At 38.8% G+C, this 26,292-nt stretch overlaps 1 protein-coding gene across 3 annotated transcripts in view; it reads left to right on the plus strand.

Annotated features, from left to right (window-relative positions):
* PPIP5K1 (diphosphoinositol pentakisphosphate kinase 1) overlaps positions 1–26,292 on the plus strand; it is a 488,970-nt gene that overhangs the window by 10,831 nt on the left and 451,847 nt on the right. For all 3 annotated transcript variants that reach the window (XM_053717727.1, XM_053717728.1, XM_053717729.1), the window contains exons 3-4: positions 17,048–17,243; positions 20,159–20,249. In XM_053717727.1, coding sequence (XP_053573702.1) covers positions 17,048–17,243; positions 20,159–20,249 — 287 coding nt within the window. The remainder of the gene's footprint in view (positions 1–17,047; positions 17,244–20,158; positions 20,250–26,292) is intronic.

A 26,292-nucleotide genomic window follows, 5' to 3' on the forward strand; every position in this document is an offset into this window, starting at 1 on the left:
TTTATTCTGATGACCGGGAGCTGCGTATGTTTCATGGGAAGACCATCATTGTTACTAGGCAGTTGGTGGAAAGCGCGCTTTTAGTATCTGGGCAGTTCCTATTTTGCCGGTCATATGAACCTCAGTTCTTCTGACTCGGAGCTGAGTGGCGTCACTGATTCTTTGCAGTTTTCTGTGTTGGCTCGTTAGAAGTCAATTGCAAGCAAGTCTCTGTGAATATATTGATCTTCTAGATTGCGGTAGGGCATCTCAGACTGTCTGGGGAGTAGAGGTCCAGAGTTGGTTTCCTTTCTGTTTGGGTAGTTAAATCATATAACGCTTGGGTTAAAAACACTCCTTTGAAAGTGACAGTTGTTGTCATATTTTTCAGAGTTTAATAATTTCTTTATTTTTGGGGAATATTTTTTTTTATTTCAAGCTATGGACATGGATAATCAAACTGTTTCTATTGATACATTTTTTATTATGTCTAGAGGCCCAAATTGTTTCTCCTATGCAATTTTCTGCTTTATGTTTAGCTAGAATAAAATCAAATAAATTATTGCCCTATGAGCCCAATGTCTCTCAGGAGGATGCTGTTCATGCAGTGCCACAGCTTGTTCCTCAAACTTCCCTAAGCCTCTATGGCGTTGCATACAGTGCCCTGCAGTTCCTCTCGGCCTCCTGGATGAGTTTATTTGTGGTATCAGCGGCTTTATCTGCTCTTCCCATGTTGGGGAAGCGCAAGAGGAAATCTAAAAAGTTGTCAGATTGTAAGGTGTCTGTTCCATCTGCTATTACGCAGGTTACACTCTCTCATAAATCTGATGAGAAGGATACCTCGGTAGCCTCTGAGGGTGAAATAGTAGATTCGGACAGTATAATTCCTTTATCTGATGCTGAAGAAGTAAACTCCAGATTTAAGCTTGAACACCTTTGTGTATTGCTAAAGGAGGTATTAGCTACTTTGGACGACTCTGATGATCCTGTCGTTGTCAACCCTAATAAATCTAGTAAACTTAATAAATACTATGATGTTCCTAGTATTCCTAGTATTCCTGTTGCAGACCGTGTGACGGAGATTATTTAGCAGGAATGGGAGAAGCCAGGGATACCTTTCTCCCCGTCTCCCATTTTTAAAAAGATGTTTCCTGTTGCTGACTCCATTAAAGATTTATGGTGCACGGTGCCTAAAGTAGAAGGGGCTATTTCTACTCTGGAGAACTACGATCCCTATAGAGGATAGCTGCTCCTTTAAGGATCACATGGACAAGAAGCTGGAGGCTTATTTGAAAAAGATGTATGTTCATCAGGGTCTTCAATGGCAACCTGCAGTTTGTATTGCCACAGTAGCAAGTGCTGCATCTTATTGGTGCAATGCCTTTTATCTGAATCTATTTTAGCAGAGACTCCGCTGGAGGAGATTCAAGATAGGATTAAGGCTTTTAAACTAGTTCCTATAATTCTGATGCTAACATACACATTATTAGACTGGGAGCCAAGATGTTTGGCTTCACTGTCTTAGCCCGCAGGGCTTTGTGGCTGAAATCTTGATCAGCTGATGTTACCTCCAAATTCAAGCTTCTGGGTGGAAAAGGGTCTTTTCTACCACAAGACAAGAAGAACAGACCTAAAGGATGTCAAAGTAATTTTCATTCCTTTCATAATTTCAAAGGTCAAAAGTCTTCCTCTTCCAAGCAGGAACAGTCCACGTCTTCTTGGAAATCCAATCAGTCTTGGAACAAGGGGAAGCAATTAAAGAAACCCGCAGCTGAGTCTAGGCCAGTATGAAGGGTCTGCCCCGTCTGGGATCGGATCAAGTGGGGGAGCAGACTTTCCCTGTTTTGTTAAGCTTGGATACAAGATGTCCCAGATCCTTGGGCTGTGGACATAGTATCTCAGGGTTACAGAATAGAATTCAAATATTTCCCTCCCAGGAGCAGATTCCACCTCTCAAGACTAGCTGCAGATCAGGTAAAAAGAGAGGCATTCTTGAACTGTGTTTAGGATTTTTCCTCCCTGGGGGTGATTGTTCCAGTCCCTGTAAGAGAACAGGGTCTAGGATTCTATTCAAATCTGCTTGTGGTTCCCAAAAATGAGGGAACTTTTTTGACCCCTTTTAGACCTAAAGTGTCAACAAATTTCTCAGGGTACCGTCCTTCAAAATGGAAACCATTCATTCATTTCTTCCTTTGGTCCAAGAGGGTCAGTTCATGACGACCATAGACCGGAAGGATGCATATGTTCATGTTCCCATTTACAGGGATCATCACAAGTTCCTGAGATTCGCTTTCTAGACAAACACTTTCAGTTTCTGGCTCTTCCGTTTTGGCCTTGCCACAGCTCCCAGAATTTTGTCAAAGGTTCTGGGGGCTCTCTTGGCAGTGATCAGGTCTCGGGGAATTGCAGTGGGGCCCTACCTGGACGACATATTGGTGCAGGTGCCATCTTTTCAACAAGCAAACTCTCATACAGAGATCTTGTTGTCTTTTCTACGTTTCCACGGATGGAAAGTAAATCTTGAAAAGAGTTCCCTTGTTCCAGCTACAAGGGTGGTTTTCTTAGCGACCATATTAGATTCCCTATCTATGAAAAATTTTCTGACGAAGGTCAGAAAATCCAAAATTCTCTCCTCTTGCCTCTCTCCACAGTCTACTGTTCGGCCATCAGTGGCTCAATGCATGGAGGTAATTGGCTGATGGTCGCTTCCATGGACATCGATTCCATGTGAGAGCTCTGCAATTATGCATGCTCAGACAATGGAACGGAGACCATTCAGATCTGTCTCGGAGGATAGATCTAGACCAGTCGACAGACTCTCTCACCTGGTGGCTTTCTCAGGACCTTCTGTCTCAGGGCACATGCTTCCGGAGACCTTCCTGGGTGATTGTGACCACGGATGCCAGCCTGCTAGACTGGGGAGCACAGTCACAGTTAAAGGCACAGGGACTATGGACTCAGGAGGAGTCTGCTCTCCCCATAAACATCTTTGAGTTGAGAGCGATTTACAAGGCTCTGACAACTGGGAAGCGGATTTCCTGAGCAGACAGACATTTCATCCCGGAGCTGTTCTCCTGGTTAACCCTCAAGTGGGGGGTTCCGGAGTTAGATCTGATGACGTCTAGGCAGAACGCCAAGCTTTCAAGGTACCGTTCAAGGTCAAGAGATCCGCAGGCCGCTCTGATAGATGCTGTGGCGGTTCCTTGGGATTTCGGTCTAGCATATCCATTTCCTCCGTTTGCGCTCTTTCCACGAGTCATTGCTCGTATCAAACAGGAGAAAGCATCTGTAATTCTTAAAGCTCCTGCATGGCCTCACAGGATGTTGTATGCAGACCTAGTACAGATGTCATCTCTGCCACCTTGGAGGTTGCCTCTGAGGAAGGACCTTCTAACTCAGGGTCCATTCCTCCATCCAAATCTCGTTTCTCCGAAGCTGGCTGCTTGGAGATTGAACGCTTAGTTCTGGCTAATCGTGGGCTTTCTGAGATGGTCATTGAGACCATGCTACAGGCTCGCAAGCCTGTTAATCGTAAAATTTACCGTAAGATATGTCGTAAATAACTTATTGGTTTGAATCCAAAGGCTACTCTTGGAGTAGGGTCAGAATTTCTAGGATTTTGTCCTTTCTCCAGGAAGGTCTGGAGAAAGGATTGGCAGTCAGTTCTCTGAAAGTGGTTTCGGATAGAAATATTAATCAGGAAATTGTTGTTCATTCTCTCTGTCCTAATCCTTCTTCTCATAAGGAATGTCTGTTGCACAATTTGGATGTGGTGCGTGCTCTAAAATTCTTCCTACAGGCGACTAAGGATTTTCGCCTGACTTCTGCCCTGTTTGTTTCTCTGGAAAGCGTAAGGATCTGAAGGCTACTGCTATTTCTCTTTCCCTCTGGTTGAGAAGTATAATTAATTTTGCTTATGAGACTACTGGTCAGCAGCCTCCTGAGAAGAATTACAGCTCATTCCACTAGGGCTGTCTCCTCTTCTTGGGCTTTAAAAAATTAAGCTTCTGTGGAACAGATTTGCAAGGCTGCAACTTGGTCCTCTCTGCATACATTTTCCAAATACGATACTTGTGCCTCGGCTGAGGCCTCTTTTGGGAGAAAGGTTCTTCAAGTGGTGGTGCCTTCTGTTTAGGTCTGCCTGTATTGTTCTCCCTTCTTATTCATTCGGTGTCCTCTAGCTTGGGTATTGGTTCCCACTAGTAATTGGAATGCATTGTTGCACTCTCCATATCTTAGGAAAGAAAACAACATTTATGCTTACCTGTTAAATTTATTTCCGGATATGGAGAGTCCACGACCCCACCCTTTATTAAGTCAGTTATTTTTTACTAAACCTCAGGCACCTCTACACCTATGTTTTATTCCTTTTTCCATTTCCCTTCGGTCGAATGACTGGGGATTATGGGTAGGGAAATGACACTTAAAGGGACACTGACCACAAATTTGTTCATTTGTAATTCAGAAAGAACATGCAATTTTAAGCAACTTTCTAATTTACTCCTATTATCAATTTTTCGTCGTTCTCTTGCTATCATTATCTGAAAAAGAAGGCATCTAAGCTTTCAGTACTCTGGACAGCACTTTTTTTTTATTGGTGGATGAATTTATCCACCAATCAGCAAGGACAACCCAGGTTGTTCACCAAAAATGGGCCGGCATCTAAACTTACATTCTTGAATTTCAAATAAAGATACCAAGAGAATGAAGAAAATTTGATAATAGGAGTAAATTCGAAATTTGCTTAAAATTTCATGCTCAATCTGAATCCCGAAATTAAATCTTTGGGTACAGTGTCCCTTTAACAGCTTTGCTGTGGTGCTCTTTACCTCCTCCTGCTGGCCAGAAGAGATATTCCCACTAGTAATTAGAATGACTTTGTGGACTCTCCATATCTGGAAAGAAAGACATTTATCAGGTAAGCATACATTTTGTTTTTTTTAGCAGCTATAAATATATAATATTTGGAAGCACAATTATTTTATGTAATGTGATCCATAACACCACCCCTAATTGATAGATATAATTTTCTTTGGGAAAATAAAATCCTCTGCAAGACTGTTTTGAGATGACATACACAGCACACTAGAATAAAATATTTATGTACATACCATATGCTTTCAACAAAGGAAGTCCATGTATGTTCAGATTGAATATTCCTGGTAAATAATGACTAGGCCACTCACTGTGCTTGATAGCAGGAGTTGACCTCCCCCCCCCTCTCCTTAATGGGAGTTGGTATCAGCTGATATGCCCTTACTAGTTATGTTTATGCTAAATTTTGGTCCGTGTGCCAGATGTTGGGATGCAATAGATAGCATCTTTACAAAAGTTCTATAGTATCCTTGTGTAAATGATTTTAGGTTATTCCTTCCTTCAGATCACCTTTTAATTTGGTGTAAATGATTCCTGTCTTCACATTAAAAAGAGGTTTCACTGCAAGGAAAACAGAAACAGAGGCGCCACATGTGTAGATCAATCAAAACAGACAATATCCAAGTTAGATGAGATACAGGATACTCACAAACGTGAAGGCACTCTCTTGTGCCTGTAGGAGCGGGCTGGTATTTAAACAGCAAACCAGCTAGCTGTACCAAGGGATCCCCGTCAGGATATCCTCGCAACAGTAATCCTTCACTAGATTGATTCCAGCAAAAAGGAAAAAATGTTCAGAGGGGAGGAAGGCTAAACAGCCTTATGGTTACTGGCAAGGGAAATGCCATACAAACACCAGATTTGTTTAAAAAGTATCAAGTATTTTATTTTACAAAAGATAAAAAAATACCATCAATAACAAATTAAAGCTTGGTGTATTTAATGGCAAATCTCCTTGTATATAGAGATAATAGCGACGCGTTTCTCAGGGAAGACCCTGTTTCATCAGGCTTGTATACTCTAGAACCATTTAAAACCCCTTTATATAGGGATCAGTAACCATATGTTTGCAATAAACCCTCCCCTTCCTTGACATAAACCAATGAAACCTTTTCTTTCCGAAAACTCCCACTTGTTGCCTTAATTAGAAGTTTATAATAGTTTTTCCTTTAATATTATGTCCACTTGATCAATAATCTGTGAGCCCATATCCTAATGTGGTTATGTGTGATGTTAGATCTAGATCGTAATGTGTCGATTGTGAGATAATAAAAAGTGTATGAATGTAAACATACTTAATCGGTGATCGTTTTTTGACCAATTAAAAGCCTGCTTTAGGAGGCTTGTACAATTTGAAACACCCAATTGGTTCATGTGCTCTTAGTTTGATGACTACAATTACCATCATACCTCTCTACCGGAACTATAAGGAAATAGAATTTGCCTAATTGTGAATTGTTCTCTGACCGTCTAATTTCAGTGACTACAAGTACCATAATGCTTCTCTAGTCTCTACCGGAAGTGCCCGGGTAGTGTGTCTGCGTGACTGTTATTTTGTAGTCTTTTTCGTCTAAGTGGGGGCTTGTACATAATAATCCATTCGATTGGTTGGTGTCACATTCCCACTTTAACTGCAGTTTGACTCTGATGGACTACAACTCCCATCATGCTTCTCTGTGTCCAATAGAAACCGCTATCTGGTGTCTAATGGGCATCCACTTGGAGTCTCTCTATACAGGCGCATTTGGTTCACTCGCAATGGTTTTGCAGATGTACCCATTGCGCTCCTAAGTGTAATGGTGGGGGCAGAATTAAATACTCTAAATTATGAATAACATGTTAATGAATAATATGATTGCTCTAAAACAATTTGCTCCATTGCTTATAATACTCGATCTTTAATTAGGTCAATGTGATAGCACAATAACAAATGTAAAGTGCTGTAAATAAACTTTACTGATTACACTCTATATACTTTAACTATGAAATTAAAAACGTGTACCGATTTAAACATAATAATATAATGTCAGTGCATATAAATTTATAGTTCAAGTGACTCAACCTTTTACACCTAATGTATATATTTTTCTAACTAATAAAAAATGTTGGTGCACCTTAATCTAAATTATATGTATTATTTTATACCATATATTAGTCATCAGCCTTATGACAATGGTAATATTAATGAAGATAAAGATTATGCTAAGTGTGGTGTTCAATATTATGCTGAATGTGTTATGAAGAACAAGAATATGAGTGGTCCTATTATTACCACTGGTGGCTGACAAAACCTAAGTGCGTGTATATATGTGTAATTTTCAAACATAGTGAAAATGATTGTGATAGTGAATTCCTAATAGTGTTTAAAGCTACCACTTAATACCACTTATAATGACAATGAAGTTGTGATGTCACCTATACTGCTGTGTCTATGATTATTTATCATGTGTATGATGGTGTGATAAATTATTATCCCAATTGGATGTAACTAGGCAGCAAGTGAGCTCGGAAAGTAAAGTATACCAAGAATTCCCACTGTTTAACACAGTGAAAAAAGGAAATATAAAAAACATCACCAAATCAGTGAATGATACCGTGTTAAACATACAAATCTTAACAGAGCCCATAATAATTATAACCATAGTATACTAATAACTTCAGAAATTGACATATTATGAAAAAGCTTAAGAAAACGCAGCAGAGTCTATGACTTCATTGAGGCCAGTTGGAAATAAACTATTGAATTTAAAGATCCAATATGTTTCTCTTTGTCTCAACTTACTGAACCTATTGTACAGATTACTTTTAGGAATGCATTCTATTGGGGTGATTTTAAATGGACATTTACCAGATATAGATTTTTGACAGGTGTGACGGGATACGCTATGTTTAGATGATTTTACCTTAATGTTTCTTAAGTGTTCACTCCACCGAGTTCTGACCTTCCTACAGGTCCTGCCTATATATTGTATCCCACATTCGCATGTGAGTACATAGATAACAAAATTAGAGTCACAAGTCATTTTGTTTTTGATGGAAAAAGTCTCCCCGGTGTTATGTGAAACAATCTCAGTGGAACCTTGCGTGATGTGGTCACACATATAACAAAGTTTCTTTCCACATCTAAAAGCTCCTATCCTATTAAAGATGTCATTACCTTTCTTTCTTGTTCCTCTAGACTTATTCACCATATTCCTTTTTGACATAACAACCTTACTAGGAGCTAGTTTCTGTTTATATGTAGGTGCTCTTTTAAAAACTAATTTTGGTTGTAGTGGTAAAGTTTTATTTAAAATCGGATCTTTAAGGAGGATAGGCCAATGTTTTTTTAGAACTTTGTTAATGATTCTGTGGTTAGAATTATACTGTGTGACAAATAGTGGTTGTTTGTTAAATGTAGTTTCTTTCTGGCTATTATGTTGATCTGAGGTAGTGACTGTTGATAGCAAAAGTTCCCTATCAAGGTCCCTGGCTCTCTGTTGGCCCGAGTTAATTAATTCAGAGGGATACCCTTTTTCTAGGAATCTTGATGTGAGTATGCTTGCTTGTTTATTATATTGTTCTACTGTGCTGCAGTTCCTGCGTAGACGACAGAACTGACTGTACGGAATATTTGTTTTCCATCTTGTTAGATGGTTGCTTTGGAAATGTAAAAAATTATTACAGTCCACTTTTTTAAAAAAAGTGGATGTTGATAAATTACCTATTGCATCCCATGATAGTGTCACATCTAAAAATTCAATATTGTTTTTTTGTATATTATGTGTAAAACTGATACCCATACTGTTCCTATTAAGATGTGCAACAAAGTCAAGAGCCTCAGGTACTGAACCATCAAAAATAAATATTAAATCATCTATGTAACGGCCATAGAACACCAGATTGCCCCTCCATCGCGAGTTGTAGATATATAGATCCTCAAATTGACCCATAAAAAGGTTTGCGAAACTGGGGGCAAATCTGGTGCCCATGGCCGTTCCTTTGATCTGTAAATAAAAAGTGTCCAAAAACTGAAAATAATTGTGTTTCAGAATAAAATTAATAAGTGATAGCAAATAATCCTGTTGTTGTTCAGGCATGAAGAAGTCTCTATTCAAATACATCTGTGTGGAGGATATCCCTAGATTATGAGATATATTAGAATAAAGGGACCCCACATCACATGATAGCCACAGATAGTTCCCCTTGTTTTTAATGTCGGATATTTTGTTCAGGAGGTCTCTTGTATCTTTGATGTAAGAAGGGAGATTTATGACATATCTCTGGAGATAGATATCTATGTACTCCGATAGTTTATCAGTTATGCTATTCATGCCCGCTATGATGGGTCTACCTGGCGGGATTCTTTCGTTTTTGTGGAGTTTAGGCAGATGGTAATAATACGGTGTGCTGGGGTGGTCAGGTGTGAGATATCTTTTCTCTTTTTTTGTCAGGATATTCTCCAAAAGACCTTGTTCTAATAAAAGATTTAGTTTCTTTGTATAATCTGTAGTGGGATCGAAAGACAATTTAGTGTAGTAATTAGTGTCATCTAGGATCCGTCGGGCCTCTTTAATGTAATCAGAATAGTTCTGTAAAACTATGCCCCCGCCCTTGTCTGCCTGACGGATGACCAGATTTTTGTCATCCGTCAGGCTTCTAAGGGCCCTGGCTTCATTAGGCCATGTACGCTTTTTGCCTATAATTCTATTGGGCATAGACTCAAAGTCTTCTAAGACTAGTTGTTGGTATAGGTCTATATAGGACACTTCCTCTTTAGGCGGGTGGAAAGTTGACAGAGGTGCCAAAGAAGTATGAATTACTCCTTCGAACAGCTCTTCTGTTAATTGGCTAGGCTCATATGTTAATATGGAGGTGGAGTTTCTTGTTTGTTGTGTATCTAATAGTATCGGGGCCCCTTCAATGTTGTGTTTTCTCATAGCTTTGACAGCAAAGTACCTTTGTAACGCTAGTTTGCGAGTATATTTGTTGAGGTCAACAAATAATTCAAATATATTGTGTGAATTCGGAGGGCAGTAAGACAATCCCCTTCCCAACACCCTGATTTCATCGTCAGTGAGGGAATGTGAGGAGAGGTTAAAAATCCCTTTCTTTAATTTCTGAAGTCTTTCTTTTTGGTAGGTTTTCCCTCTCCCTCTCCTTCCCCGTTTGGGTAAGGTCTTTTCTTTTGATTGGTTGAGGGATTGGGTTTCCTCCATAGGGGTGCCAGATTGGGGGTCCCTAAAAAAACCTCAGATGAAGTTGATGGAATATTATCCATTCTATGTGTAGTAGACCTATCTACCCTAGGGTGGTCAAAGGTATTGTCTTGTACTGAATTCAGAGCTTGAAACCTATTTGAGACTGGAATATGGTTAGGGTTGTTATATTCATGGTGTTCTACCATTCCTCTATAGTCTCTGTCTGAATATGTAAATCTGTGGGAATTATCCCCATTGGCTTGATGTTGGTTCTCACGCGGAAAAAATGTGTTATTATGTGGATAGTTGTTATTGTGATTGATATGTTGAATTGTATTCCTTCCTGAAGTATCATTATTATGGTAGTTATGTTTATTTTTATTTCTGTTCCTATTTTGTCGTTTGTGATTCTGTACTACAGTCCAATCACTATTTGTATTGGTTTTAGTTCTATTATAAGTGTATACTTCACCTTTATTATAATCATCCTCATCTCTCTTTAGTTTTGAATTTTTGTTAGTAATAATCTCTGTCTGAAAATCATCATCTGATTTGATGGTCTGATTATTAAGTTTAAGGTATTCTGGATGTTCTTTGAACTTTTCTAATTCCTTTTGTGTAGAATCTATCTCTATCCCAATCTCATCTACCAAATGTTGTCTGTGAGAGATGAGCAAGTCAATAAGATTAAATGAACATTCATCTAAAATATTATACCATTTTGTCAGTAGTTCTGGGTTATTCTTAAAAGAACAATTCTTAAAAACACGTAAACCTCTAGGGATCTGTTTCTTTTCTTTGTATTTTTTCAAACAATCTAGATCCCACCTAGATTGTTTGAAATCTAGATCCCACCTAGATTGTTTGAAAAAATACAAAGAAAAGAAACAGATCCCTAGAGGTTTACGTGTTTTTAAGAATTGTTCTTTTAAGAATAACCCAGAACTACTGACAAAATGGTATAATATTTTAGATGAATGTTCATTTAATCTTATTGACTTGCTCATCTCTCACAGACAACATTTGGTAGATGAGATTGGGATAGAGATAGATTCTACACAAAAGGAATTAGAAAAGTTCAAAGAACATCCAGAATACCTTAAACTTAATAATCAGACCATCAAATCAGTTGATGATTTTCAGACAGAGATTATTACTAACAAAAATTCAAAACTAAAGAGAGATGAGGATGATTATAATAAAGGTGAAGTATACACTTATAATAGAACTAAAACCAATACAAATAGTGATTGGACTGTAGTACAGAATCACAAACGACAAAATAGGAACAGAAATAAAAATAAACATAACTACCATAATAATGATACTTCAGGAAGGAATACAATTCAACATATCAATCACAATAACAACTATCCACATAATAACACATTTTTTCCGCGTGAGAACCAACATCAAGCCAATGGGGATAATTCCCACAGATTTACATATTCAGACAGAGACTATAGAGGAATGGTAGAACACCATGAATATAACAACCCTAACCATATTCCAGTCTCAAATAGGTTTCAAGCTCTGAATTCAGTACAAGACAATACCTTTGACCACCCTAGGGTAGATAGGTCTACTACACATAGAATGGATAATATTCCATCAACTTCATCTGAGGTTTTTTTAGGGACCCCCAATCTGGCACCCCTATGGAGGAAACCCAATCCCTCAACCAATCAAAAGAAAAGACCTTACCCAAACGGGGAAGGAGAGGGAGAGGGAAAACCTACCAAAAAGAAAGACTTCAGAAATTAAAGAAAGGGATTTTTAACCTCTCCTCACATTCCCTCACTGACTATGAAATCAGGGTGTTGGGAAGGGGATTGTCTTACTGCCCTCCGAATTCACACAATATATTTGAATTATTTGTTGACCTCAACAAATATACTCGCAAACTAGCGTTACAAAGGTACTTTGCTGTCAAAGCTATGAGAAAACACAACATTGAAGGGGCCCCGATACTATTAGATACACAACAAACAAGAAACTCCACCTCCATATTAACATATGAGCCTAGCCAATTAACAGAAGAGCTGTTCGAAGGAGTAATTCATACTTCTTTGGCACCTCTGTCAACTTTCCACCCGCCTAAAGAGGAAGTGTCCTATATAGACCTATACCAACAACTAGTCTTAGAAGACTTTGAGTCTATGCCCAATAGAATTATAGGCAAAAAGCGTACATGGCCTAATGAAGCCAGGGCCCTTAGAAGCCTGACGGATGACAAAAATCTGGTCATCCGTCAGGCAGACAAGGGCGGGGGCATAGTTTTACAGAACTATTCTGATTACATTAAAGAGGCCCGACGGATCCTAGATGACACTAATTACTACACTAAATTGTCTTTCGATCCCACTACAGATTATACAAAGAAACTAAATCTTTTATTAGAACAAGGTCTTTTGGAGAATATCCTGACAAAAAAAGAGAAAAGATATCTCACACCTGACCACCCCAGCACACCGTATTATTACCATCTGCCTAAACTCCACAAAAACGAAAGAATCCCGCCAGGTAGACCCATCATAGCGGGCATGAATAGCATAACTGATAAACTATCGGAGTACATAGATATCTATCTCCAGAGATATGTCATAAATCTCCCTTCTTACATCAAAGATACAAGAGACCTCCTGAACAAAATATCCGACATTAAAAACAAGGGGAACTATCTGTGGCTATCATGTGATGTGGGGTCCCTTTATTCTAATATATCTCATAATCTAGGGATATCCTCCACACAGATGTATTTGAATAGAGACTTCTTCATGCCTGAACAACAACAGGATTATTTGCTATCACTTATTAATTTTATTCTGAAACACAATTATTTTCAGTTTTTGGACACTTTTTATTTACAGATCAAAGGAACGGCCATGGGCACCAGATTTGCCCCCAGTTTCGCAAACCTTTTTATGGGTCAATTTGAGGATCTATATATCTACAACTCGCGATGGAGGGGCAATCTGGTGTTCTATGGCCGTTACATAGATGATTTAATATTTATTTTTGATGGTTCAGTACCTGAGGCTCTTGACTTTGTTGCACATCTTAATAGGAACAGTATGGGTATCAGTTTTACACATAATATACAAAAAAACAATATTGAATTTTTAGATGTGACACTATCATGGGATGCAATAGGTAATTTATCAACATCCACTTTTTTTAAAAAAGTGGACTGTAATAATTTTTTACATTTCCAAAGCAACCATCTAACAAGATGGAAAACAAATATTCCGTACAGTCAGTTCTGTCGTCTACGCAGGAACTGCAGCACAGTAGAACAATATAATAAACAAGCAAGCATACTCACATCAAGATTCCTAGAAAAAGGGTATCCCTCTGAATTAATTAACTCGGGCCAACAGAGAGCCAGGGACCTTGATAGGGAACTTTTGCTATCAACAGTCACTACCTCAGATCAACATAATAGCCAGAAAGAAACTACATTTAACAAACAACCACTATTTGTCACACAGTATAATTCTAACCACAGAATCATTAACAAAGTTCTAAAAAAACATTGGCCTATCCTCCTTAAAGATCCGATTTTAAATAAAACTTTACCACTACAACCAAAATTAGTTTTTAAAAGAGCACCTACATATAAACAGAAACTAGCTCCTAGTAAGGTTGTTATGTCAAAAAGGAATATGGTGAATAAGTCTAGAGGAACAAGAAAGAAAGGTAATGACATCTTTAATAGGATAGGAGCTTTTAGATGTGGAAAGAAACTTTGTTATATGTGTGACCACATCACGCAAGGTTCCACTGAGATTGTTTCACATAACACCGGGGAGACTTTTTCCATCAAAAACAAAATGACTTGTGACTCTAATTTTGTTATCTATGTACTCACATGCGAATGTGGGATACAATATATAGGCAGGACCTGTAGGAAGGTCAGAACTCGGTGGAGTGAACACTTAAGAAACATTAAGGTAAAATCATCTAAACATAGCGTATCCCGTCACACCTGTCAAAAATCTATATCTGGTAAATGTCCATTTAAAATCACCCCAATAGAATGCATTCCTAAAAGTAATCTGTACAATAGGTTCAGTAAGTTGAGACAAAGAGAAACATATTGGATCTTTAAATTCAATAGTTTATTTCCAACTGGCCTCAATGAAGTCATAGACTCTGCTGCGTTTTCTTAAGCTTTTTCATAATATGTCAATTTCTGAAGTTATTAGTATACTATGGTTATAATTATTATGGGCTCTGTTAAGATTTGTATGTTTAACACGGTATCATTCACTGATTTGGTGATGTTTTTTATATTTCCTTTTTTCACTGTGTTAAACAGTGGGAATTCTTGGTATACTTTACTTTCCGAGCTCACTTGCTGCCTAGTTACATCCAATTGGGATAATAATTTATCACACCATCATACACATGATAAATAATCATAGACACAGCAGTATAGGTGACATCACAACTTCATTGTCATTATAAGTGGTATTAAGTGGTAGCTTTAAACACTATTAGGAATTCACTATCACAATCATTTTCACTATGTTTGAAAATTACACATATATACACGCACTTAGGTTTTGTCAGCCACCAGTGGTAATAATAGGACCACTCATATTCTTGTTCTTCATAACACATTCAGCATAATATTGAACACCACACTTAGCATAATCTTTATCTTCATTAATATTACCATTGTCATAAGGCTGATGACTAATATATGGTATAAAATAATACATATAATTTAGATTAAGGTGCACCAACATTTTTTATTAGTTAGAAAAATATATACATTAGGTGTAAAAGGTTGAGTCACTTGAACTATAAATTTATATGCACTGACATTATATTATTATGTTTAAATCGGTACACGTTTTTAATTTCATAGTTAAAGTATATAGAGTGTAATCAGTAAAGTTTATTTACAGCACTTTACATTTGTTATTGTGCTATCACATTGACCTAATTAAAGATCGAGTATTATAAGCAATGGAGCAAATTGTTTTAGAGCAATCATATTATTCATTAACATGTTATTCATAATTTAGAGTATTTAATTCTGCCCCCACCATTACACTTAGGAGCGCAATGGGTACATCTGCAAAACCATTGCGAGTGAACCAAATGCGCCTGTATAGAGAGACTCCAAGTGGATGCCCATTAGACACCAGATAGCGGTTTCTATTGGACACAGAGAAGCATGATGGGAGTTGTAGTCCATCAGAGTCAAACTGCAGTTAAAGTGGGAATGTGACACCAACCAATCGAATGGATTATTATGTACAAGCCCCCACTTAGACGAAAAAGACTACAAAATAACAGTCACGCAGACACACTACCCGGGCACTTCCGGTAGAGACTAGAGAAGCATTATGGTACTTGTAGTCACTGAAATTAGACGGTCAGAGAACAATTCACAATTAGGCAAATTCTATTTCCTTATAGTTCCGGTAGAGAGGTATGATGGTAATTGTAGTCATCAAACTAAGAGCACATGAACCAATTGGGTGTTTCAAATTGTACAAGCCTCCTAAAGCAGGCTTTTAATTGGTCAAAAAACGATCACCGATTAAGTATGTTTACATTCATACACTTTTTATTATCTCACAATCGACACATTACGATCTAGATCTAACATCACACATAACCACATTAGGATATGGGCTCACAGATTATTGATCAAGTGGACATAATATTAAAGGAAAAACTATTATAAACTTCTAATTAAGGCAACAAGTGGGAGTTTTCGGAAAGAAAAGGTTTCATTGGTTTATGTCAAGGAAGGGGAGGGTTTATTGCAAACATATGGTTACTGATCCCTATATAAAGGGGTTTTAAATGGTTCTAGAGTATACAAGCCTGATGAAACAGGGTCTTCCCTGAGAAACGCGTCGCTATTATCTCTATATACAAGGAGATTTGCCATTAAATACACCAAGCTTTAATTTGTTATTGATGGTATTTTTTTATCTTTTGTAAAATAAAATACTTGATACTTTTTAAACAAATCTGGTGTTTGTATGGCATTTCCCTTGCCAGTAACCATAAGGCTGTTTAGCCTTCCTCCCCTCTGAACATTTTTTCCTTTTTGCTGGAATCAATCTAGTGAAGGATTACTGTTGCGAGGATATCCTGACGGGGATCCCTTGGTACAGCTAGCTGGTTTGCTGTTTAAATACCAGCCCGCTCCTACAGGCACAAGAGAGTGCCTTCACGTTTGTGAGTATCCTGTATCTCATCTAACTTGGATATTGTCTGTTTTGATTGATCTACACATGTGGCGCCTCTGTTTCTGTTTTCCTTGCAGTGAAACCTCTTTTTGAAGATACACCATCGTTTGGGTGAAGACCGAGAGCTGCCTTCTATTTCTACTTCCATTTATTTGGACTTATTTGGACTTATTTGGACTTCAGTTGGGATCTTTCCCATTTCACCTATTGATACGTCTGTATTCTCATATATATATTTTTTATTCTATCATTATATTTTATGTTTTATATTTTACTTTTTACAGATTTTACCATTTATTTTCTATATATTGTTTTATAGGTTTTTTTACATTTTTGGTATCACCAAAGGGGTTTTTTGATTGTATTTCAGTACTAATTTCTGCCCTGAGTCATTAGCGCCTCCTATAGGGGATTTGTGGTATTACTCTAATATCACAATATCCCTCTTAATACTTTTTGCTGTCTTCACATTGCAGCCTGTTGCCTTTTCTGTGAACCAATGCTGTCTCATTGTATAGAATTAGAAACTGCAGAATGACTGATGATCTAGGAGATAACAGTTGAAGAAAAAAACAAAACTAAAATATTGAAGTTAATGAAAATATCAGTGTCGCAAAGTATTGGAGCTATTACTACCTACTTAGTGAATCTTGTTCATTTAGAAATGCCAATGGTCTTTAAACCCTAATCTGTGTTCTGCCACATTAACCAATCCAACAAGGTCTTGTTTGAGAGATGAAGGAAATGTATAGTCCAGCTCTTCTCTAATGTTTGTTTGGTCTTTACCCATTTTAGCCTCCCGAGCGCCAAATTATGGTAGGAATATGTGCCATGAACAAAAAGTCAAAGTCGAAGCCCATGACTCAGATCCTGGAGCGGTTGTGCAAGTTTGAGTACATCACTGTAGTGATTATGTCTGAAGAGGTCATCCTTAATGAGCCTGTTGAAAATTGGCCCATTTGCGACTGCCTAATATCTTTCCATTCAAAAGGTATTTTTGGAGTTATCTTGCGTTAGGTGTTTTTTACAGGCTCTATTGAGAAATTTAGCGTGGGTTCAAAAGATAAAATCACTTCTGAATAATTGAAAAACTTTCTGCCTGGTAACCGGCTCATTTAAATAAGTGTAATTCTATTAAGGGGTATTTAGTATCATTATACACTGCAAAATGTTCACTGACTCCTAATCTTTGAGCTTTATGTATGTTATTTTGTTTTTAAAAAAGTTGGTGTAGTTTGTGACATGATGGTATGTTTTATTTGCTTCAAGAGTCAGATTAATGTATTCCATTAAAGCCTGGTTACAAGTGGAGCGGTATTTATCACTCCTGCTTGCTAACTCTGCCAGAAGTATGCTTTTTGTGTGCATCGGGCAGCGCTCGTATTACAAGTTGAAAGCAAACTGTTTTTGCACAAGCGCTAACCTGATGCGCACAAAAAGCCGAATTTAGGACATCATAGAAGTCAATGGAGCAAAAAAAGTGGAAAAAAACACCCTACTTGCGTGCAAACACTATCGCTATATTCTCAACTACACTAACCAAACATGAAAATATTAATATTTCACATTCCGATGTTCTTCACATAGCAGAATATGTTCTATTTAGTCATATATATATATATATGTGTGTGTATGTGTGTATATATATATATATATATATATATATATATATATATATATACATATTAGGGTTATACCGATACTAGTATCGGTATCGGTACCGATACCAAGTACTTGCATGAGTACTTGTACTCGTGCAAATGCACCGATACTTAAACCGATACCTCCACTTACTACCCATATGCTATCTTGTGTTGTTTTTTTCAAACTGCATGTTCCCATTTCATTTAAAGCTGGAGTGGAGACTAAACTAAAAATTGTTTACTACTGTTCTGCCAATACAAATTGCTCTTATTTGTATTATTGTAGGAGAGATCACTGTACTGCGTTCAGACAAACCCCTAAAGTACTGGGCAGTTAATAAACTGAGATTTCCAGCTTTGGCTAAAATGACCCAAAAATATCTTTCTGCCCCATGCAGTAGTGTGGAAAGTTGAACCTCCTTACTGATAGCAAAAACAGACTTATAGCTGAACATGCAGAGATGCTTCTGTTCTGTTCCTTAACAAGAACTTGCCACTAACTTTTGAAAAATGATTCTAATTGCTAAATTGCCTTTTCTACTGCTAGTTCTCATCTTGCACAATTATGTTCAAAACATACTGTACTCTGAGGAACATCTTAGCTTATATAATTGCAGGAAGAGTACTCATAGGAAAAATTAAGTTAATTCCAATGAACACTCATCCTGCAATTATAGGTAAAAGGTAATTAGATTACATTTGATTGGTAAGCTTTACCAATGCTCTGTTCACATTTCCAACTCTATAGCCTTTAATGGAGTAGGAGGTGTAATGAGAGCATTGGTAAAACTTACCAGTCAAATGTAATCTAGCCCATAGTGTTGTTCACCATGATTAAACAGTATTCTGTTCTATTTTTTACTGTATGGCACTTTTGGTTGGTTGCAATTTTATATTTGCTATTTATTGTTGTTGTTAATATATTTTATTGTAATATTTTTATTTCTAAACATGTTCTGTGACTGTGAACTTTGTGACAAATAAAACCTGTTTTATTATTTAATAATGTCTTTTGAGCTACAGTCATTCATAATTATAAAGAAGGAATCTTAAATAATTAGTCTGTATTGTGCTTGGTAAACTGTCACATGACATTAAAAAAAGTATCGGTAATTGGTATCGGCGAGTATTTGAAAACAAGTATCGGTACTTGTACTCGGTCTTAAAAAAATGGTATCGGTGCAACCCTAATACATATGTAGGTATGTGTTTATATGTGTGTGTATATATGTCTGTAAATACACTTATGTGTGTATGTGTAATATAATATATAGATAATATAAATAAATATATATATATTACACATACACATCTTTAGACATGGACATGTATGTATCTCAATGTTAATACCTTTTGCCTGCCTTTTTTTTCTGAGACCTCATTTCTTTGATCCCTAACTTTTTTTTTTTTGTGCAATTTTTTTTGTAATAATTTTTATTAGTGTTATCACAAGTGTAACTTTACTTTGTAATGTATTTTTGATGTGTTTTGTGACACTTTTTTGTTTCCCAAAACATTTAACCACAGCTCAGAGGATGCAATATCCCGACGAGTGTTAACTTTAATTGCGCTCAAGTGTTTGTGTTTACTTTCAACTTTGTAATACGAGCGATACATCCGACGTGTGCAAACACCCGCGATAAACCCCTTTTCGCTTGCGCATAACTGTTAGCTCCTCACTCGTAATTTGACCCTTAATGTATTGAATGTAGGTTGTACATGGATGATTAGTTTTTTTTTACATTATATCAATGCAATCTCCACTTTAATAGAGTATTATTGACATTTTAAAGGGACATGAAACCCAAAATTGTTCTTTCCTTATTTAGATTGCACATACAATTTTAAACGACTTTCTAATTTACTTCTTTTATCTAATTTACTTTGTTCTCTTGATATCCTTTGATGAAAATGATACCTAGGTAGGCTCAGGAGCCAAAATGCACTACTGGGAGCTAGGTGTTAGTGGCTGTACATATATTCCTCTTCTCATTGGCTCACTGGATGTGTTCAGCTAGCTCCCAGAATTGTATTGCTGCTCCTTTAACAGAGGAGAGAATGAAGCATATTTGATAAAAGAGTAAATTGGAAAGTTGTTTAAAATTGTATTCTCTATCCTAGTCCATAAAGAAAAATTTTATGTGTCATGTCACGTTAAGTAAACTTTCCCTGTTCATAAGGAAATTAGTTTATATTTAATTATTATTATTTAATTTGTTGTTTGTTTATGTTTACATATCTGTTTTATTTTGTGTTTTACAAGGATTCCCTCTGGATAAAGCTGTCAACTATGCGAAACTACGCAATCCGTTTCTAATCAATGACTTGAACACACAGTATTTTATCCAAGATAGGTATGCAACCCAACTGAATTTTTTTTTTTTTTTTTTTTTTTTAAATTCTTTTTATTAGTCAGGAACAAATACAACAGGTACAATCAAAAACAATCAGATGCAGGTTATTGGAAGATACAAGATACAATATGAACAAGTACATCAAAATGATACAGGTTCCGGAGCAAGACATGATGAAGTGCGCTAACAAAGTTTTATTCTATGATGAATAGTGAGTCGAACATCCGAGAGTGAATCAGATAGACTTAGTGCATCTGAATAGGAGTCTTTTGTAATCACAGGTTAAGGTCCGTCATATCTGCCCTGATTTTGCAAAAATTTTCTTTTTTTTTTTAAAACATCTAAACAGTGCTTAACAATATGTAACATATAACAACATGCTAACGGATTACTCCGAAATTACTCTTCTTGGATGGAGGGGCATGGGGGGAGGGATGAGGGCAGAGGATGGAGAGAGAGAGGAGAGAAGAGAAAAAAAAAAAAAAAAAAAAAAAAAAAAAAATTAGAAAAGCATAATTTCCGTTGGGATGGTCGCGGCGTTGGCACGCTCATTAGGGGAGTCAGGTTGCACCCATGATGCATCACCACCCTCATCAACATTGAGAGAGGGCAATATTTCGGAGTGTAAGAATGGTTTTAGGATTTGGTCTTTTAAATCCCTGTGTAGGGTATTTATAAACGGGCACCATTTTTTCCAAAACGGCCTTAGTCTACGCATCGTATCCAAGCGTGCATCATGTTGTTCTATGTATAGCTGTCTGATTAGTAAACGTTTAAACTGAGCTATAGTTGGGGGGAGTTTGGAGGTCCATCTAGACAAGATGCACTTCCTTGCCAGCAACATGCATAATGTTAGTATCTGATGCAGTTGTTTATGTGCGTCGCCCCACTTAAAGAGGTAAATCTCTGCTGTTTTTATCTCTATTTCTATATGAAACGTGGTTTTAACCCAGTATTGCATATGACCCCAAAAACGTCTGGTAATCGGGCAGGCAAACCAGTAATGTAGGAAAGAAGGGGATTCACTGCTGCATTTAATGCATTGGTTAGGGTACCGATCACTCCATTTAGATAGTCTATGAGGTGTGATATAATCCCTGTGGATTAGTCTGACCTGCGCCTCTCTGAGAGGAATCGCAAGTGTAGCCCGTCTTGCAAGGTCTAGGCTGTCCGTTAAGTCTTGTACTGTCACTGCAGTTGAAAAGTCTGCGACCAGTCTCGCCAACATATTGGTTTGGATTAGGGTCTCTGTTTGTCTTACCAGGCGGGTGTAGAAGTGCGAGAGAGAAAATCTCCCCACCTGAAATAATGTCTGCGCTATAGCGAAGGGCGATGGGTCCCAGAAACCAGTGTTGGTTGTCTGTAGGGACGATGCATAGTGTCGCAGTTGGAGATATGCATAGAAATGCCGCTGCGGGATCTGGTATTTAGCCTGTAGCTCCTGAAAAGAGCGTATGGTACGAAGCAGAGGGTCCAAGACATCCCCCAAAACTCTGATACCGAGAGTTTTCCATATAAGAAATGGTTCATGTTCGCTTCCTGCCGGGAAGTCCGCATTCCCGGAAATTGGTATGTACCTAGGGGGAGGGCCGGCTACCCCCAAGAACTTGTGGATCATTTGCCATGCTTTTAGCGGGTCTCGATATAGCACACTACAGGCAACTGCAGGTGGCAGGGACAATAATTTTGCATACGGGAGGTAGGCCGGTTTCAGAGGCGCGAGAATCGCTTCCTCCAGAGCCGGTTCAGAGAAATGATTCGTGGCTAGTTGCCAGTCAGTTACTAGCCTGGCCAGCGCCGCCCAATTGTAAAGCTTTAGATTAGGGAGACCCAGGCCTCCCCCCAAGAATGGGAGGTGTAGTTTGTCAGCAGCAATCCGTGGTTTACCACCTCTCCATATAAATCGTGATAGTGCATGGGTGAGGATCTTTAAATCCCTTTTTGTAATCAAAAATGGCAACATGAGTAGGGGATACAAAATCTTGGGTAAGATTGTCATTTTAATCAAACTGATACGACCAGATAAGCCCAGGGGGAGATTAGCCCAGTTTGTCAGTAAGGAGACCAGCTCTGAACACTTGGAAGATATATTTAGATCATACATTTTGGATGGGTCCCGATGCAATTTAATACCCAGGTATGAGAGTCCTCCCGATATCTCCACAAAAGGATAGGAGTGATTCACATTCTGGTGTCTCTGCAGCCACAGAATCTCCGACTTTGCGGCGTTTACTCTGTAGCCCGAGAAGGTGCCGAAGTCTGCAATTGTGTGTAATATACGGGGTATATGCGCGGAGGGCGTATCCACAAAGAGCAGCATGTCATCGGCGTATAACGCCAAATGCAGGGAAACACCTTTTATCGTTATTCCGGGAAAAATTTGCCGCAGCTTCAGAGCCAAGGGCTCCAATGCTATGTTAAAAAGTAACGGCGACAGAGGGCACCCTTGTCTGGTGCCTCTCTGTAATTGAAAATCTGATGAGAAAAGCCCATTCACGATAACCCGTGCAGTCGGGTGTTGATACATTTTGTTTATAATCTCTAGGAATGGACCCCTGAACCCGAATTTGTACATGGAATCTACTAGGTGAGGCCACTCCACCCTATCAAAGGCCTTCTCTGCATCCAGGGATAGCAGGAAGGCCTCCGATTTGACCCCCTCCGATCTCTCCTGTCCCTTCAACCAGTAGTGCTCTATGACTTGCAGTACCCTACGGAGATTCACCACTGATGATCGTCTGAACACAAAACCCGTTTGATCGGGGTGTATAATGTCTGGAAGGACTACTTTTAGTCTGTTCGCTAAGATCTTCATGAACAGCTTGTAGTCTGTGTTCAGCAGCGATATTGGCCTGTAAGACCCTGGTAAGGAGAGATCTTTCCCTGGCTTGGGGATAAGTGTAATGTGAGCCGCCGTGAAATTATTGGAGGGAGAAGCTTCCGTATGTAGGAAAGCATTGTACAGATTGGTCAAAGTGGGTGTGATTTGGGGTAGAAGCAGCTTATAAAATTCGGCTGGTAGGCCGTCAGGGCCCGACGCCTTGCCCATCGGCAGGGACCTTAGAGTAGATGTCAACTCCTCAACAGTTATGGGGGCATTGAGTGCATCACTCTGCTCTTGTGTGATTTGAGGGAGTTGCATCGATTGCCAAAATCGAGCCTGAACACCCTCCGGGGCTCTGTCTTGGTTTGTGTATAGTTCTGCGAAGAACTGTGCAAAGCATTGTGCTATGTCAGCCGGTTTAGTGTGTGTCGCGCCTCGTGATCTAATTGCTGCTATGTTAGTCCTAGATGTCTGCGGCCTTGTCAGAGATGCAAGCATTTTACCTGCTCTGCTCCCGAACCTGTAATATCTGCCCGTGGACTTGAGTAGCCCAGATGCAGTTTGTTGTTTCATAAAGGCCTCCAATTCTGCTTTACTCGCTATATATGTCTCATAGCTTGCTTTAGTCTTAGCTTGCAAGTAAGATTGGTAAGACAGTCCCAACTGCCTCTGTAAGGATCGATATTTATATTGTGTGTTATATCGCAGCTTCGATACATAGGAGATTATGGCCCCCGCAGACACTGCTTTCGCCGTGTCCCAGAAGAGCTGTGTGTCATCTACATGAGCAGCGTTGTCAGTGGCAAAGTCTGTCCAAGTGTGTCGCAAGAATTTAGTGAATGCCTCTGAAGTAGATAAGTATGTAGGGAATCTAAGGATGTTCCTATTGGACCGCGGCCCCCGGGTTCCCAATGTTAACTCCACAGGTGCATGATCTGACAGTAGGATGTCGTGTATTTTACACCTATGAATGTGGGTGATTAAGTTACAGGCCGTCATGAAAAGGTCGATTCTGGATAGTGTGTGTTTAGCTTTGGACAGGCATGTATAATCTTTGCCTTCCGGGTTCTGCAGCCTCCAGATGTCACAGACCCCCAGGTCGGCCTCCAGCATACCAAAAATTTTTGTTTCATATCTGGCTTTATAGTTTGATTTGGGGTCCCGAAAAGAGTGCGGTTCCAACCAAAGTCTGTCTAAGGTGTGAGTAGGTGAAATATTAAAGTCCCCCCCAATTATCAGGTTTGAGCCTATGTGTGGAGCTAGGTGTCGTGTCAAGTCAGTCCAGAAGCCCATCGCTCTCTGATTAGGGGCATAGAGATTACAAAATACATATCTCACTGAATTTACCATGGCCTGTACTATCATATGTCTACCATCCCTATCAAAATAAGAATTTTCCACCTTAACTGAGACTTTCTTCCCAAATGCAATGGCTAATCCGCGACTGGCACTAGTATGTGAAAGGAATACTACATGTCCTACCCAATCTCTCTGTAACTTCTGATGCTCTATATCTGTTAGGTGGGTCTCTTGTAATAGGGCAACGTCAGTACCCAACTTCCTAAGATGTGTGAGAATGGCCTTACGCTTTATGGGGGAGTGAATACCTCCCACATTCCAGGTCACTACTTTTAGAGACATGTCACGTCATAATATGTTTATCAGCAATGGAAAAAAAAAAAAAAAAAAAAAAAAAAAAAAGGGGGGAGGGGGGGAGAAAAGGGGAAAAGAGGGAAAGGGCATGTGCGGGGTACCAACACAGTAATATAACATATAACAAAGCAGCGCTCAACTTATAGGAAGGCATAGGTCCAGTATAAAATGCATAGAAAGAAGTAATACACACATGATGTAGTGAAATAGTTTAGACACAGCAGCAATCAACATAATGTGGGTCTCTACCTTAGAGCAACCTAATCGTTCTAAACCAGACTCTAGGGGCAAAGTAGGGGGATGTACCATAAGCGGCAAGGGGGCCCGGTTATCGTGTGTATGTATATAGGCAGGTATACATAGTAGGGGTGTGTGTGTCACCAATGAGTTCCCGGAGCAGTTACAGTAGTAACATTTTCCAGCAGAAATTAAGATAACCACTCTGTAAGGAGTTATAAGGTAGCACCAATGAAAGTTTGCCTTCTGAGGTGTGGGCCGTCTGTATGGTAACCTAGCCAGTTGTCTGATACTATCCCCAGTGAGAATTCCCGCATAGTGCAGTGTTGCATAATGAAACCCACCTATTTGGAGCTCTAACCCCATTAAGCCACATGATGTCAGCCTCTGAAATCTTCTAAACGTAGGCAGATTACCAAACCACAAGAACAACAAGTAAAACAGGCAAAACATATCAATATCTGAGGTAATGTGCAGAGTTAACATCAAATACATAAAAGAAAGGGGTGTGAATATGATATCACCGCCTAGATTGAAAATGGAAGTGGTCACTAGCTCCTGCAAGCGGGATTGGGGGCGAGAGTGAGTTCTCCTCTTGGTGATACCTAGCCGTACCATATCAGCACAGAGGGGAGAGGTGGGTGATTGTATTAAGGGTGTTGAGGGTACCAGACTACCAAACATGTTTGTGTGGGGAGATGTACAGACTAATGGTGACAGTGGAGGTGGCTGATACCCCAGTGCCTTTATAACAGTGGAATTTTCTAGCCAAAACTAAAGTGAAACCTATGTATGGTATTATAGGATAAGGCCCGTAAGTGCTTATATGCTGGCTCATGGGCCATCTATGTGCAATCCCGCCAAGTGATCTAAGAGTAGTGCCTATGAGTAGCCCCGTATCTTGTGGGGTTGGGTGCTTAACCATAAGTGATTGAGGTGTTAACCGAACAGTATTACATAATGGTAACAGAGAGAACCTTCTGCATGTAACTAACTTGTAAAACAAAACAAATAACAAATATAACCAACAAGACAATACAATAACAGTATTCAACATTACCCAAGAGGCATCGTCCAGCCTCTTACCGGAGTCCAGAAGCCCCCCAGGGCAATAGTCCCCTCTATTCTCCGAGGGAGGAGAGCAAAAAACAGATTCAGCCATTTCCTAGCCTTGAGGCCTATGGCAGAGGGAGAGAAATATATAGTAGAGCAAACAAAAAGGAAATACTTCAGGTTGGTGGACATTGATTCTGATTTTCAGTGGCTAAGTAGCTCCTCACAGCTTGAGGAGAGTGAAAGATCTTGACACCATATTGGGTTTGAAGACGT

Source organism: Bombina bombina, chromosome 6 (assembly GCF_027579735.1).
Source record: "Bombina bombina isolate aBomBom1 chromosome 6, aBomBom1.pri, whole genome shotgun sequence".
Classification (NCBI taxonomy): domain Eukaryota; kingdom Metazoa; phylum Chordata; class Amphibia; order Anura; family Bombinatoridae; genus Bombina; species Bombina bombina.